At 32.3% G+C, this 15,015-nt stretch overlaps 2 protein-coding genes across 3 annotated transcripts; one reads left to right on the forward strand and one right to left on the reverse strand.

Annotated features, from left to right (window-relative positions):
* Nucleotides 1-5,026: 5,026 nt before the first annotated feature.
* On the reverse strand, nucleotides 5,027-7,018 carry LOC108459456 (mitochondrial intermembrane space import and assembly protein 40 homolog). Of its 2 annotated transcripts, none has more exons than XM_017758829.2 (4): nucleotides 6,804-7,018; nucleotides 6,522-6,553; nucleotides 6,293-6,403; nucleotides 5,027-5,419 (listed from the first exon to the last, which is right to left on the reverse strand). In XM_017758829.2, the coding sequence occupies exons 1-4, from the start codon at nucleotides 6,904-6,906 to the stop codon at nucleotides 5,225-5,227; spliced, it is 441 nt and encodes a 146-aa protein (XP_017614318.1). In that variant the 5' UTR covers nucleotides 6,907-7,018; the 3' UTR covers nucleotides 5,027-5,224. The 2 variants fall into 2 exon arrangements, with proteins under 2 accessions (XP_017614318.1, XP_017614317.1); XM_017758828.2 differs by having other exon boundaries at nucleotides 6,293-6,418; nucleotides 6,804-7,016.
* An 848-nt stretch (nucleotides 7,019-7,866) lies between these two features.
* Nucleotides 7,867-9,806, forward strand: LOC108458404 (transcription elongation factor SPT4 homolog 2). Its single transcript, XM_017757786.2, has 5 exons — nucleotides 7,867-8,148; nucleotides 8,264-8,355; nucleotides 8,432-8,487; nucleotides 9,067-9,128; nucleotides 9,507-9,806. Exons 1-5 carry the CDS (start codon nucleotides 8,059-8,061, stop codon nucleotides 9,555-9,557), a joined length of 351 nt encoding a protein of 116 aa, XP_017613275.1. The 5' UTR covers nucleotides 7,867-8,058; the 3' UTR covers nucleotides 9,558-9,806.
* The last annotated feature ends 5,209 nt before the right edge of the window (nucleotides 9,807-15,015 follow it).

The following is a 15,015-nucleotide window of genomic DNA, read 5'->3' on the forward strand; positions in this document are numbered from 1 at the left end:
AAAATAAATTGTATATTTTTATGATAGTATGTAATTTCTCCATTTTAATAACTTATATCTTTAAATTTTTTAGAGGATCAAATCAAAATTTTATCATTTTTTGATGGCCAAAGTGCAATTTTACCATTACTAATTTAAAATTTTGTAAATTATAAAGGGTCTAAATGAAAAAAATTACATTTTAGGGGAGTTAGGGGCCTTGCCAGTCCCCTGGATCCGCTTCTAGCCTTTTTGATGCATTTTGACAATTCAAGTATCTAATTGAATGAAAAAAAGCATGGACTTAACTGTTTTTTTTTTATTTTAAGTTTGAAGATCTTTTTTTATACATTTTGGCAGTTCAAGTACCCAATTGAGTGAAAAAAAAGGACTTAATTGCTTTTTTTTTGAAAAAGTTTAATAGCTTTTTATACCCTTAAGCCTTCATTTTTCTTTCAAAATCCCTAACCTCTTAGATATGCTAACCTTTTTTTCCACCCCGATTAGCCAATCATCGGCCACAACCTTTCTCCTCCTCTCTTTGCCCTCTCCTTTTCCGTCAATTTCTTTCTTTTTTCTTCTTTCTTTCTTCCATTTGTTGCTACTTTTGGTTGCTATCGGTGAGGTCTTCGACAATGTTGTCGTCTTCAACCATTATCGATAATGATCATTTTGCTTTCTTTTTTGTCATCCTCTGTTTTTGTTCGCTTTCTTTCATTTTATTTTTCCTTCTCCACTTACCCTCCTCCGCCAATCCTTGCCAATCACCACTTGTTTTCCACCAAATTTCATGTTTGAAATAATAACTATAGCCTTTTGTATAACCTTTGTCTCCTCCATTGATAGAGGTTTTCCGAGTTGGTAATGATTCATTTTTCTTAGATCCATTGAGATTCGATTTGCTTGAGTTCTTTGTGACTTGGTTTCTCAAGTCCTAGCTAATTAGCCTTTGACTATGTCTGATTTGATGTATTTAATATAGTTGCGGTTTTTATGGATTTTCGAAATGGACAAGTTAATCATTAGTGAGCACAATGCACCAATTAGCCTAATCCATTTTTGGTGGTTGACGCCTTTTGATGGAGAGGAACTCAAGATTTGGCTTGTATTCATGGTGAAGGAGTTTTTTTTTCCCGATTAGACACTTTTCCAATATGATTCACCTTCTAGTCAAACTGTTCTTTTTGTATCATTTATATCCATTTTATAGTTTATATTCGAGATTATGACTACCTCTCGTTGCCAAGGTTCGAATTTGTGTCTCCCATTAGTGGTTAGGTGGAATTGTGGTCCAAATTGTTTAAAAATCAAAAAATATATTTTATATTAATATTAATATATTTTTATAATTAAATTTAAATAATTTTTAATTATTTAATTTGAATTGAAGGTTGGATTTATTTAACCCAAGAAACCAGTCCATCTATGGACAAATTTTGAACATCAATATTTAGAAAAATTAGAGTAAAATTATGAAATGTGCACGTAACTTGGATAATAGATTTTTAAAAATTTTACGTCTTATTTTGATTATTGTATGTAATTATATTTATGACTGTGCTCAAAGGCGGAGTTAGATAATTTTTGAGGGCACCGAAATAAAGTTATATATTTTATGGTAGTAAAATAAAATTTTATTATTTTAATAATTTATATCTTTTAATTTTTAAAAGATTAAATTATTTTTTAATTCTCAGGGACTGAAAGTATAATTTTTATATACTATTTTAAAATTTTAAAATTATAAAATGACCAAATGTGAAATTTTTCATTTTAAGACTGGTACCCTTAATTTTTAAAATATATATAATGAATAATATAATATTATTATAAATACTGAAAATATATACTAAGTTATTTATATTTTAAAATTTATAAAAAATTATAATACGAGCTGATAAAAGTTTATCTATATTTTATATTAATATATATTTTAATAAAGGCAAGTTCATTAATCATGAATAATGATAACTAACAACAGAAGTTATATTAATTACGATAAAAAAAATTAAAAAAATCCTGAAAGCTTGCGTTCGTCGTCTTCGTCCACTATGGTTCACATTATTCAATGAAAATTATTTATTTGAAATTAGTAAAAACAAAAGTTTCAAAGCAAAGCAAACCGTCAAACATCGGGGCCAATGCCGGTTCTCCACGTCTCACCTCTCTACTTTCAGCCATCTTCGTGCGGTTAACGAAGCCATTCTTTAACTCCTTGCGGATCGCTTGCCTTGAATTGGTAGTAACGGCAGGTGGATTGCCCAACTGAATCGTCGGTTTGAGTTCCATTGTAGTCTTCGCCGCCTTGTTTTTCTCCGACATTGAGTACTGCGGCAGAGGCAAGCCGAATTCATCACCGAAGTAATCGGGAGATATTGCATTGCTTAATGATCCGAAAATCGACATTGTATTAGTATGGAGCGAGATGCAAAAAAAAAGCTTGGTGGAATTGAAGGAGGATTATAAGAAAATTGAAATCCAAATAGAGGTCTGTTTGATTGATTTATGCTTTAGATAGAAACCAACTTTTTTATAGTATCGAAAGGCGGTTACTTTTAAGGGTTCTTTTCCTGCAAGCAACTTCGGATGGTTATTATATTAATATATATAAATTATTTTATTCACCCTTTTCATCGAGAGATTATTTAATGGATTCTTTTTATCCCATTATTAATGATTTTTTTTAATTATTTAATAATTTTTTTAAACCTTAAATTCAAAATTTCAAACTCCAATTTTGGACTCTAGAGTCGAGTTTGGATTTGAAATTTAGGGTTTAAGTTCAAAATTTAAAATTTAAGATTCGAGTTTAGTTTTTAGGGTTTAAGAGATTCAAAATTCGATGTAAAAAATTATCAAAATTATGTATCAATCATATAGAAAAAAATTGTTAAAATATCGTTAAATAATTGAAAAGGGACCATTGATGATGTGGTTATGAACCCTTCCCACCACATCATTTAGGTTTCTTTCCAATTATTTAACAATAGTTTAGTAATTTTTTCTACGTGATTGATACATAATTTTGATAAATGTTTTACTTTGAACTCAGAATCCTGAATCTCGAACCCGAACCTCAAACCAAAACCTAAATCTTAAATTCGGAACCCTTGATGTAGTAGGAAGTGTCCATAAAATAATTTCTCATACATCTGAACTAATATTCCAAATCAAATATGATGTGTCTTATTTTAATTAGAAGGGACCGTAAATAATGTGGTGGGAAGAATCCATAAAATAATTTCTTCAAATTCTAAGTAATACAAATCATTAATGTGTCAAAACTTTTTTTTAAGAGCGTATAGGTAAAATCATAAATAATACATGTTTGATCAACTAGAACTATAGTCAATCGAAGATAAAGTAAAACAAACTGAAAATCTAAATATATCCGGATAAGGCCTGTTCATTATGACTTAAACTCGTAATAATATGGGGGAGAATCTATACATAATATTTACATATGATATGACTTAAACTCTAATATTCAAAGATCTTAGGACAACGACTTTTGTTAACACTACCAATGCCTCATTGATCAACATGTCAACTTATATAAATGTATATTATCTTAAAATGATTATAACCTATTAAGATAACATGATGATTATAACATACAAAATAATCTGAATACGATATGAATATGCATGTTGGTGTATAAGTGTAAAAAATTCACTCATTTTGCAAAATTTATAACAAAATAAAATGTTTAGCTAAATAATGTCATGAGTTAAAAGGAACACCAAGTTTTGAACATTAAACTTTAAGGTATTAACAAAGAAACTTCCACCATTACTTGAAGGAAGTTTTAGGTTTACAATTTTAAAGATAAATATGTCCCTTTTTTTACTAATTTTTTCACTCAACATCGTTGATGTTATGTAATCTTGTATTATTTATTTCAATACGAAAGTTTTGATTCGAATTTAGAAAAGACGTCTTATAATATATGTTTCTTTACATTTGTTTTTTTTAATAGTCACCATTTTATTTAAAGCATTTCGTTGGATTCTTTCTGATCTCCTTCTTTTCTAACCTCGTTGGAAATCATGTAAAGACAATTTCTATTTGAGATAGCTATTTGTGCAAGTATTTTACAATTCAGAAGCAATTGCTTATTGTACAAATTGTGTATTAATTTACTATAACTATAGGATAACCCCGCTCTGCGAATTACTGCATTTATTCAAGTGATCCACAAATGACGAATTTTTTTTTCTTCCTATCTCTATCCCGATGAGCCGAAACCAAAGCTCTTATTCTTTGTTAAGTAATAGTTTGAGTAATCCTTGAATGAACCCCTCGAAAGCTTAATGTAAATAAACTAATTTTTGTTCAGTGTCTCCGAGCTATATATCTCCGTTTAATTTTAATCATTGGATTAAAAAAATTTTAAAAGAGGAAGTCACAATAGATCTTATAGACCCCAAAAGGGATCGAGTACCCAATCATCCAAATAAGTCCCATACAACAAGTGTTTTACCTTACAAATACAAATTTAAGTTCATTTATTATAACAAACCATAATTTTTTTGATGTTACTAAAAATAAGAAAGATACGACAGTCATTTAGATTTGTTAATAGGTCAAATCAAATCATAATTGAATCCAAAAGCTTATGTCCAAACTTGAACTAGGCTCAAATCAAGCTCAACGTGATTCAGCTCAACTCCTTAAGTCCATTTTATTATTCGAATATTAAAAATATAAATATATATTTATAAATAAATTTAAATAAAAATACTTTTATCATTTAATTTTAATTTAGGGTGAGTTAGGCCAGCTTGGAAATAAAATTCTTATCCAGGACTCAACCGATACAAGCCGGGTTGGGTGAACAATCCGACTCACTAACAAGTCTACAATCATTAAAAGCAAATAATAAAAGTGATGAAATCCCAGATGGCCTTAAAAAGTTCTCAAGCATCATCAGCTTTCAGCAATTCACTTTCCACAACAATCAAATTCATAGTTTAACCATTCCAAACCAAAGCACAAAAATCTATCATTTCTCTATTTTTGCCATTCTCCAATTCACAAAATAGTGTTTGTGCAATAAAAGTTTGATTTTTATTTCAATAAAGATCCTTTTTCAAATGATCTAAGTGAGCACCCAAATTTGGTCATCTTTAACTCTCTCTATTCACAGATGACACAAATCTTTTCATAAACAAGAACTAAAATGCTACAATTATCAATCAAAAATAGCATAAGCAATGAAAATGTATAAGAATGAACTGTTGTCCTACAGCTTTGGTTTTGGTTTTGCTTTTGGTTTCTGAGATTCCTTGAACCATATAGGAGGATAGATTTTATATTCTTGGATTGGTTCATCTTCTTTCTTGACTTCTTTGTCTTCAATGATGTTTTTAGGAAATGCATCAGGGTTACCTTTGATGCAGGTTTGCAAGGCTACAAAGGGATGCACGCAATCCGAACCCTGTTAAAGAGGAAAGTTCAAATATATTAGTGCTTATATAGAAGTTCAACAAAGATAGAGGCTAGACAATGTTGAGGGGTCAGGAACAAATATGACTGAATTATAAATTTTTTGGGAGCCAAGATAGGTTTTTAATATAATTTTAGTTTGACAATTTCCAGTTTATGAATTATGACATCTTCAAGAAGCTCAAAACATATTAGATTGCCTAAAAGTGAAAGCATTTATCTGAGCCTACCCTTAGCCAAATCATTTCATGATAAAAAGTTGAAATTTGAGTTCTGAATGGCAACAACGTGAATAAAAAGATAGGAATTAGTGTTTCAAATGGCCAAGCAGTTAGGGAAGCCCTCTACCAGCCATTTAGATTAGCAAGGAACTACATAAAAATGAACCAATGTTGTGTTGCTCTGATTCTTCGTTTTTTTCAAAGTAGACATATGCGCCACCTATATCTGATGCATATCCAAACATAGTTATGGAGATATGACACTCTAAGGACCCTCCAAATACATAAAATAAACCTTAGAAAAAATGAACATTCCCGTGTTGGACACATCCAGGTATATCCTACACTCACTCACGACTCTGAGAAACATAGAACCAAAGTGCCATGCAATGAATTAAATGAAACAACAAATCACAATACGGAAAACCAGCTCTAAACCTTTGCTTTCTAAACAAGATATTTATAGTATTTACAGCTTCAACTTGGCAGATGATACACAATAGATTCATACTCAAATTCATTTCTTTATTTTGTAAGCAGATAATACCTAATAAGAGTGTCTAGATTAATCAGAACGATAAAGCTTAACACAAAAAATGAGCCCATTTTTTCCCCCACAATGGTTCTCAAATAACAATAATTACCTTTTCTTCAGCAGTGCTTTTGAGAAAACAAAGGAAAGCCTCTGTAAATTGAGTCCCGCAAGCGCCATTCCGCAGCTCAGATACACAAGGGCAATCTAATGCTTTCTGCGCCTGCGCATCAAGAGACTAGCACAAAAATTGAAAGAAACCCATTATATTTCACAACTTGTTAGGTGACCCAAAAACAAAAAAGGGAGCAGCAAGTTATGGAATTAAGAAATGGAACAACCTGATTCTCATCGTTGCCATATGCCGCAGCTTCTGTAAAAAGGCAAAAGATAATGATATTACAAACTACTCTAGTGAAAAAATAAATAGCCTCCATTCTCTAAATCAGCAAAGGTAAAATAAGCAGAATTTAAAGTATGCTTAGATCTTTTGGAACTGAGTTCTTTTCTTTCTTTCTTTCAGACATTTTCGCGAACAGATTAGACGCGAGATTGGTCTAGTCACAGCATAATAATGAATCAAAAGCAATTGATATTAACGACGTAAATATAAACCATGAAACCTGCAATAATAGAATCCATGGAAGCGAAAGAAGAGGAAGGCTGGGTTCGAGCTTGATCGTTAATGGCAGCTGCCGCAGCTACAGCACTTTGAGCTTGGCCCATCTCCGCTTTATCAGTCCCACACTTTTAGCAAATGGCTGTAAAATTATAAATCCGTCTAAGCTTCCAACCATCTCTTGCATTGACTTTGACTATTCTTTTAGGGGGTAAAATTGTTTAGGGTAAGTAAACTACTAATATAGTCACCTAAATTTTTCTTAAGTTTTCATTTTGATTACCGAAAGAAATTTAGAATAAGAGCATTATGGTTAATAAATGTTTTCATTTCGGTTACTTGTCACTAAAGTTTTCAGAATTAGACAGGTAGTTAAATCAATCAAGCCATTAACTCATTGATCTAATTAGTCCAGACAGTTTGATCAAATATATTGTTAAAGTTTTCATAAAAATAAAAACTATTTAAACTCCGTTTAATCAATTTTTTTAGCTCCATCCAATTAATTCGTATCAATTTATGGTATAATTAATTTAAATCTTTCTTCAACCGATATCCTAACCAATCTAGTTCGATTCAAATAACTATAGCAATATTATTTATTAAAATAATAATAATTTAATATAATCACCAAGTGAATTTAAGAAATACCCTCTGTTTTTAATTGATATTTAAAAAATAAAAACTCAATCACATATAAAGTGATAAAAGTCTGATAAAAATTATTTATTAATATCAATCTCGAATTTGTTTGGGAAATTTTCCTTTTATCTTATAAAAGAAGTCAAAATATATTATATATTATTTACAAATTTGAAAATTTAAAATTCAGATTTAATTATTAACAGTGTTAAATTCTTTTTTTAAATTCATATATAAATTTAATAAAATAAATTTAACAGTTTTAAGGGTTAAAATTAAATCTTCAAATCTAAAAAATAAGTGACTAAATTCTCAAAAATGAAAATACAGGGACTTAAGTTATATTTTTAACCTAAAAATGTTCAAAGTGGGCTCGAACGAATACTCCGACCCGTAATACTAGAGGCATTTGGACTGACCCATCTTTCAAGCCTCTGGCAACTTCTTCTCCATTTCTCGGCCTTCCCATTGTTCCATTGTTTGCCTCGTTGAATCCTGAAACGAGAACAAAACCCAGAAACCCATCAAAAAAATCTTTCCTCCAATTTTTCTTCAAATTTTCATTGTTAAAGACCAAAACCCGGAAATCCTTACGTTGGAAAGTGGAATAAAGAGCAATGGGAAGCGCGCCCGCACAGATTCCGACGAGTTTCGGACACGAGCTCCGGGCTTGCCTCCGTTGCCGCCTCGTCAAAACCTACGATCAGGTAATTTCTTATGTTTCTACTTGGGGTTTTATTTTTCTCTCGCTTTAGAAAGTTTCGTAGTTTTTGACGAATTCTTCTAATTACTCCCTTTTCTGGGTATTTAAAAAATTTACAGTTTAGGGAATCGGGATGTGAGAACTGCCCATTCTTTAAAATGGATGAGGATAATGAACGCGTCGTCGATTGTACCACTCCTAACTTCAATGGGTATCTTTCAAATTTACCTTCCTTTAATCTCTTTGAGCATCTTTTCAAATTTGATTACTGATTTTATTTTTTTCAGGATAATCTCTGTGATGGATCCGTCTAGAAGTTGGGCTGCTCGTTGGCTGCGAATTGGTATGTTCAACACTGATTGTATGTTTTTCGTTATTTGTTTTTGCTTTGTGGAAATTATTCATTATAAGGTCTTAAAAGTTCAGTTGCCTTATTTGAATGGAGAATTGAGGCTTGCATGATTAGAAATCCATTATTGCTTTATGATTATTTTCAATATACTATTTGATGAACCCTAGGATTTTAAGATCTATTCTCTCGGATGATTGCTGAGATAATGCATTTTTGCCATGAATTTGGGTGAGTTTTAAATAATGCGCTGAAGACGGGTATGTTTAATTTTCCAAGTTATTCCATACATTTGGAGAATCTGGGTCATATCTCCATTTCCATGTCTGAAATTTTTTCAGACACGGTGTTGGACTGTATACTTCAAGAAACATAAAGAGTCGTTGCAACATAGCTTAAGCACCAGACTTTTGACTTCTCAATGATAGTTTTTTCGCCATAAAATAGTAGATTATGCAATTGCTATTTTTTGTTTATGTTTACATCCTTTTCGAATTATATGTATACATTAGTGTATTATATCTGATTCTTAGATATTTTGGGTTCTTTGACACTTCTCTAAATCCTTCTCAGGAAGATTTGTCCCCGGTTGTTACACTCTTGCTGTTTCAGAGGCACTTCCAGAAGACTTGCAGGTACGGGTGAAATTCATTAATCAACATATTCTTTTCAATAAAGGAAACATGGAGGATGGTAGATATGGAACACGGTTTGGGCATGTTAATTGTGTGAACTTTTCGAATAACTTATCTCTAGGTCTTCTATGATAATATGCAGTTCCATTTCTCGAATTTTTGTGTTTCATCTTTTTAGCATCATAGCCGCTGGGGTTGTATTTCAACTCATTATGCAAACACAATATTGTATACATTATATTGAAGATTTTTTCTTTTCATGTCAAACCCCTAAGTTTTAAACCTACAAGAATAGAGTTTTATTATCTTGATATTTTGTTATGCCATGTCATATTACTTTTGTGTTTCCGGTATTAATAGTTGTTTTCTTTCATACAGAATTTATGCGAAGAAGTGCATGTGCAGTATGTGCCACCTAAACGGGTATGAGACAAGAGTCCTGGTAACATTGTATGTAACCATCGAAAAACTGAATTGCATTTTGCGAGTTATGATCGTTTTTTGATGCTTTTGTAAAAGTATTGCTCCATTGTCTTGGCCATCAATGAAATTGTATGTAAACAATTTCTGGGTTTGAACAACTTATAAACACTCTAGTTATTTACAAGGTAGGATTTGTATGAAATTTGGTTAGAACTTCGGGTTTATGAATTAGTTTTCAGAATTTTGTTGGAAGAAGTTTGAAATTTCAAAAACCCTAGAGCTATTAATTGATTGTTTTATGGTTCGGATTACTCGTTCGGACTTTTAAATCAAGACCGAGCTATCAGCTTGTTCGTATAGGTCCTGATCAGGTTCTGAGCAAAATGTTTTTATATTAGAGTCAATTTTACATGGATATTATATATAATTAGGTTCTGTCATTCCACACAACCTACAATGATAAACTTGTATATTTTTTTAAATTTATTCAATAATGAATATAGGTAGAATGGTGATGAACTTGTATTTTAATTCTTTATTTAAAGATTATATAAAAAGATGTCGATTGAGTTTTAACTCAATTGGTATGAGTATTGTTGCCAATACAAGAAGACGTGAGTTCGAGTGCGCTAAAGCGCATTATCTTCCTATTTATGGGTTGGAGAGGGATTATGAGTAGTTCTAAATATTATGTCACAAAGAATAGCTTCAATACTATCCTTCTTGAGAATCACTTGTTTCAGCCCAATATTCTAGAGTTCGGCATTGAGAACTGAACAACCAATATTCTTTGAGAAATCAGCAATCCACATCCCATGCTGGTTGTGGATTAATTCACCTGCTGAAGTATTCCCAAATACTTTACAAACTGCCACTAATCTTTTAACTTTTGTATGCCTCAAGAAACTTACCAATCCATGGTTTTTGAAGAAATGTAACTTTCTCTCGTGGTAATTTTTATCCAAGACACTTTCACTTTCAACAAAATTGGTGGTAATTTTTATCCAAGACACTTTAACTTTCAACAAAATTGGTATTAAAGACGTAATTGTTTCTCTTGATCCAATGCTGCAAGCAAATAACACCAAAAGGGCTGCCAATCAAAAGGTTCACATGCAAAATGGTTAGGATCAGAGAGATTAATCACAAACCATTTTTCCAAATTGATTGAGAAAAATTCATCTCTCTTTTTCTAGTCTGATCACCAAGATCCATGTTTTGCCACAGCTGGTGTATATAAATGCAGTACATGATTTACACTTTCAATCAAATTTCCACAAATCACGCAGCTTGCATCTGGAGTAAGGTTTCTTCTCACTCGGTTGTCACTAGTTAGGATTCTGTTTAAACAAACCAGTCAAAGGAATACATGTACATTTTGAGGTCCAGGAAGATGCCAAATTCAATGCCAAAAACTACCACTCCTAGCCATGTCGACACTGCAAGAAGTAGAATAAGCAGTGTGAATGGAAAAAACGCACTTCTTTTCATGTTTCCATCTAACAAAATCATTCACGTCACGGGTTGAAGGAGGCTTATAGGTAGAAATGCTCAAAAGTATTGGGGGTGGTAACTTCGATTTGATCATGAACTGAGTTTATAGACTTGATCATGAACTAAGTCACTCACTTAAAAATTAAGAGTTTTGATAAAAATATAGACTCGAAAAATGAGTTCAGACAAAAAATAAAGCTTATTTTCTAAACAAATTGTCTCAGGTAAAATTTTTTACTTGCGTTCGGCTGCGTCTAAATCATATGTAACTTTTTTATTTATATTTTTAATTTATTGAGAAATATTTATTTTAATAATTTTACATATTTAATATAATATATATTTTTAAATTTATTTTATATAAAACATTTTAAATCGGGTGAGACTCGGATTTAATATTTTTAATATGAAATGTGTTTTGACAAAATTGTTTCTTCTTGTTGTTTCCATGTATGTGAGGGGGCGGGGGTTTGGGTTTATTTTGTTTGCTCCCGCGTCGGGTGTGGTCCGCGATCTGACGTATGTTTCGGCTTAAAATATTATATCTTGAGAAACCCGGAAAATCAGTCGATTCTCTACATAATAACAACGAAATTCAATCTATTATTGAAAAGTTGATAATCTCAAAGAGTCATATAAGCCGTCACTTTCCCGTGGAAAATAAGACAAGCTTTAGTAAAAATATATGCATGCGCTTGGACCATATCCCTCAACAAAATACAAAATATTAAAACATTGGAGGAAAAAAAATCCAGAAGTTTTATCCAAATCCACGTCTAGGTTTTGAAAAAAAAAATTAATAAAATATTTATTAAATTAAATGAAATGAAATGATGAGCAAGGCATTAGCTGGCAACCTCCTTTCCTTCTTTTATTTATTCCTTTTCTTTAATTTTTTTGGATAAGTAAATCCTAACAAACTAACAAAACAAACGTTTGCTAGGATTATATTTTTAAGCTCAAATAGTTATGAATATCTACATTTTCTTTTAAATGTGTATATATTAAAAATTAAATTACGAGAGAGACTTGAAAATAGGGGTGAAGTAAAAAAATTTTAGGGGTTGAAATGAAATTTTAATTTTAATAGTCTATAACTTTATAATTTTTAAAGGATTAAATTAATTTTTCTTAATTTTAAAGGGTCAAAGTATAATTTTACATTTATTATTTTAAAATTTTAAATTTTTTTAAAATGCTAAAATAACAAATTTCTATTTTAGGGACCGAGGCTCCTGCTGTCCCCTCGTGAATTCGTCTCTACTTGAAAGAAAAATCAAAGGACATACTAATATATTAAAAACTAATTTATTAATGCTTTTTGTACTTCTTTTTCGGTAAAAAAAATTGTTTTTTTCAAAATATTTTAATTTTAAAAGTAATTTTGAATAACTCAAAAGCATCTTGTTTAAAAATGCTACTAAGCAATAATGTTAAATTAACCCTAATTCATTAAAAAAATTACTCTCTATGTCGCAATTCTCCGGCAACAATGGGGTTGGTGATCCTCATCCTGAAAGTGATCGGAATACTAAGAAAGTGAGATTTAAAGACAATTTAGTTGAAGAAGACATCACTATGGATGGGGAGCTGGATCCAAAACCGACCTCGTCGTGGAAAGACAAACTTTTGGGGGGCTTAACTGGTATTTCTGGCCTGGATTATATTGCTCCTATTGAGGGGAGCGATAATGACTTTGAGTTGCTCGAAGGAGATGTGAATAGGACTACTATTGATGGTGTTCCGGCCATCACATTTTCTGACCGTATAAAGAATATTCTGTTTAGAGAGATGGAATTGACAGTCATCGTTAAATTATTAGGACACAATATTGGTTACAATGCCCTACATAATTGCATTCTTTCTCTTTGGAAACCAGTGAATTCTATTCGTATAATGGGCACTACTAACAGATATTTTTTGGTTAAATTTCAGAGTGCTGTCGCAAGGTCCCTAGATTGTTTATGGCCAATACCTGACAATACAACAGTGGACTAAACATTTCAGCCCCGCACAACCTTACCCTAGCGTAGTGCTAGCCTAGATCCGTCTACAGAATCTTTTGGGTCACCTATATAAAAGAAAAATAATAGAAGCCATTGAGAGTCTCATCGGGAAGGTAGTCAAACTAGATGTTCAGACTGACAACCAAACCAGAGGGAAATTGCTCGTTTACTCGTTTATATTAAACTGGAATAGCCTTTGATTTCTCAGGCTTTCGTTGACAGAGCCGTCCAAAGTGTCGAATACGAGGCCCTTCCGACCGTTTGTTTCACCTGTGGTAAGTATGGGCACGTTGAAAATATGTGCCCATCGATTGAAACAGGGCAAAATTTGGCAGCACCTTATCATACACCGTCGAGCGAGGTAAGTGACTCTAATGAAGGCCAAACAGCCTGCGATTCAACAGGTTTCAGAAGCAGGGAGAATGAATCAATGTTTGGGCCATGAATGCTGGTGGAAAAGAGATATTCACTGTGAGGGAAGAGGGATTTTTCAGCGGAAAATATGGAAAAACAAAAAAAAATAGTCGTTAGGCTCTAATTCTCGGCGTTGTAGGGAGAGGAGGATACTAGTTTCAAAAGCAGGGAGAATGAATAGGTGTTTGGGCCATGGATGCTCGTGGAAAAGAGATATTCACTGTGAGGGAAGAGGGATTTTTCAGAAGAAAATATGGAAAAACAAAAAAAAAAAGCCGTTAGGCTCTAGATTCTCGGCGTTGTAGGGAGCGGAGGATATTAATGGCGAAAGGAGATCTACAGCTAGAGGATTTTTAGGGGGAAATAAAAATAGGAAAGTGACTGATAGTCAAAATGGTTTTGAGTATAGGGTTAGTAAAGATAATGAGGTCATTTCTCTTAACAATGCCAGACATGAGGGGTTTTCTTTTAACAAGATGAGTTATAGGAGTGATGGAATTTTGGGCCTTCCTAATGGGTTTAATATAAAAAAGGGAATAGGTAGTGGGAATGTAGAAGAAATAGGCTGAATGTCTAAAGTCATTTCGGACAAATCTTTGGGGAAAAGGCCAATAGGTTTAGATGGCCTGGTCAATAATCTTGGTGACCCTTCGGTTAAATTACCCAATTTAAATCATTCTACTATTGTTTCAGTAGCCCCGAGTTTTGAAGTTTCACAAACTAATAATCTTTTTAACGTGGCAGGTTGTCAATGACTTTCGAATTCTAAAAATTCGACCAATATAGATACTGAAAATTTAGAAAATAATTAAAGCATATTATAACCCTATTTTTGATAAATCCGAAAGCTTTGTAGTCCCTATATCCAACAATACCCTTGATCCAAGTAAGCATTCCGCTATTGTTTTTAAAAATAATAATAATATTCCTTTTAATCAACAGGCTATATCGGATTCGCGGTCTTTAGAGATCCTAGATTCGGCCTTGGGAACTTTTTTAATTGCTTCTAAAGATAGAAGAAACAGTGGTTTTCGTAATATCGTAAGACCTCTTTTGCCTTACGGGGTAGAGGTAGTCGGTTTAAAACATCTGGGAACACGCGCCTATGGAGACGATGGTGGAACTTTTATCTCCTCAAATCCTCAGCAAGAAGCTGAATACTGAGTCAGATGAAGTTGAATTTCATTTGGAGGGTAATAATGGCCCTGGAAGCTAGGTTTGAGTTCCTTTCTATTCTTTTATTTTTTAATGAACATTACTGCCTTTTCGTGAAATTGTCAAGCCTGTGCTAATGTTAAATTTCCTAGAATTTTTCAGGAGTATAATATAGATCACAAGCTTGATATTGTTAGTCTTCTTGAACCAAAAGTAAGTGGGGCCAAGGCTGATAAAATTATTCCTAAGTTGGGGTTTCAATTTTTGCATCGCGTGGAGGCGATTGGTTTTTCTGGGGGTATTTGGCTTGGATGGAAAGATTTTGTTCGCCTTGATGTGGTTCGTAGTCATCTGCAATTTATCTTTACTCGAGTTTGGCAAATGCCTTCACCACA

The sequence above is a fragment of the Gossypium arboreum genome, chromosome 4 (assembly GCF_025698485.1).
Source record: "Gossypium arboreum isolate Shixiya-1 chromosome 4, ASM2569848v2, whole genome shotgun sequence".
NCBI lineage: Eukaryota > Viridiplantae > Streptophyta > Magnoliopsida > Malvales > Malvaceae > Gossypium > Gossypium arboreum.

What these genes read in the sequence shown, in the direction of transcription:
- LOC108459456 (XM_017758828.2), bottom strand. Translation starts at nt 6,906, where the DNA reads ATGGGCCAAGCTCAAAGTGCTGTAGCTGCGGCAGCTGCCATTAACGAT. An exon ending in ATGGCAACGATGAGAATCAG is followed by an intron (nt 6,419 to 6,521) that starts GTTGTTCCATTT and finishes TTTTTGTGCTAG; the next exon opens with TCTCTTGATGCGCAGGCGCA. An exon ending in AAAGCACTGCTGAAGAAAAG is followed by an intron (nt 5,420 to 6,292) that starts GTAATTATTGTT and finishes CCTCTTTAACAG; the next exon opens with GGTTCGGATTGCGTGCATCC.
- LOC108458404 (XM_017757786.2), top strand. Translation starts at nt 8,059, where the DNA reads ATGGGAAGCGCGCCCGCACAGATTCCGACGAGTTTCGGACACGAGCTC. An exon ending in TCGTCAAAACCTACGATCAG is followed by an intron (nt 8,149 to 8,263) that starts GTAATTTCTTAT and finishes AAAAATTTACAG; the next exon opens with TTTAGGGAATCGGGATGTGA. An exon ending in TGCTCGTTGGCTGCGAATTG is followed by an intron (nt 8,488 to 9,066) that starts GTATGTTCAACA and finishes AATCCTTCTCAG; the next exon opens with GAAGATTTGTCCCCGGTTGT.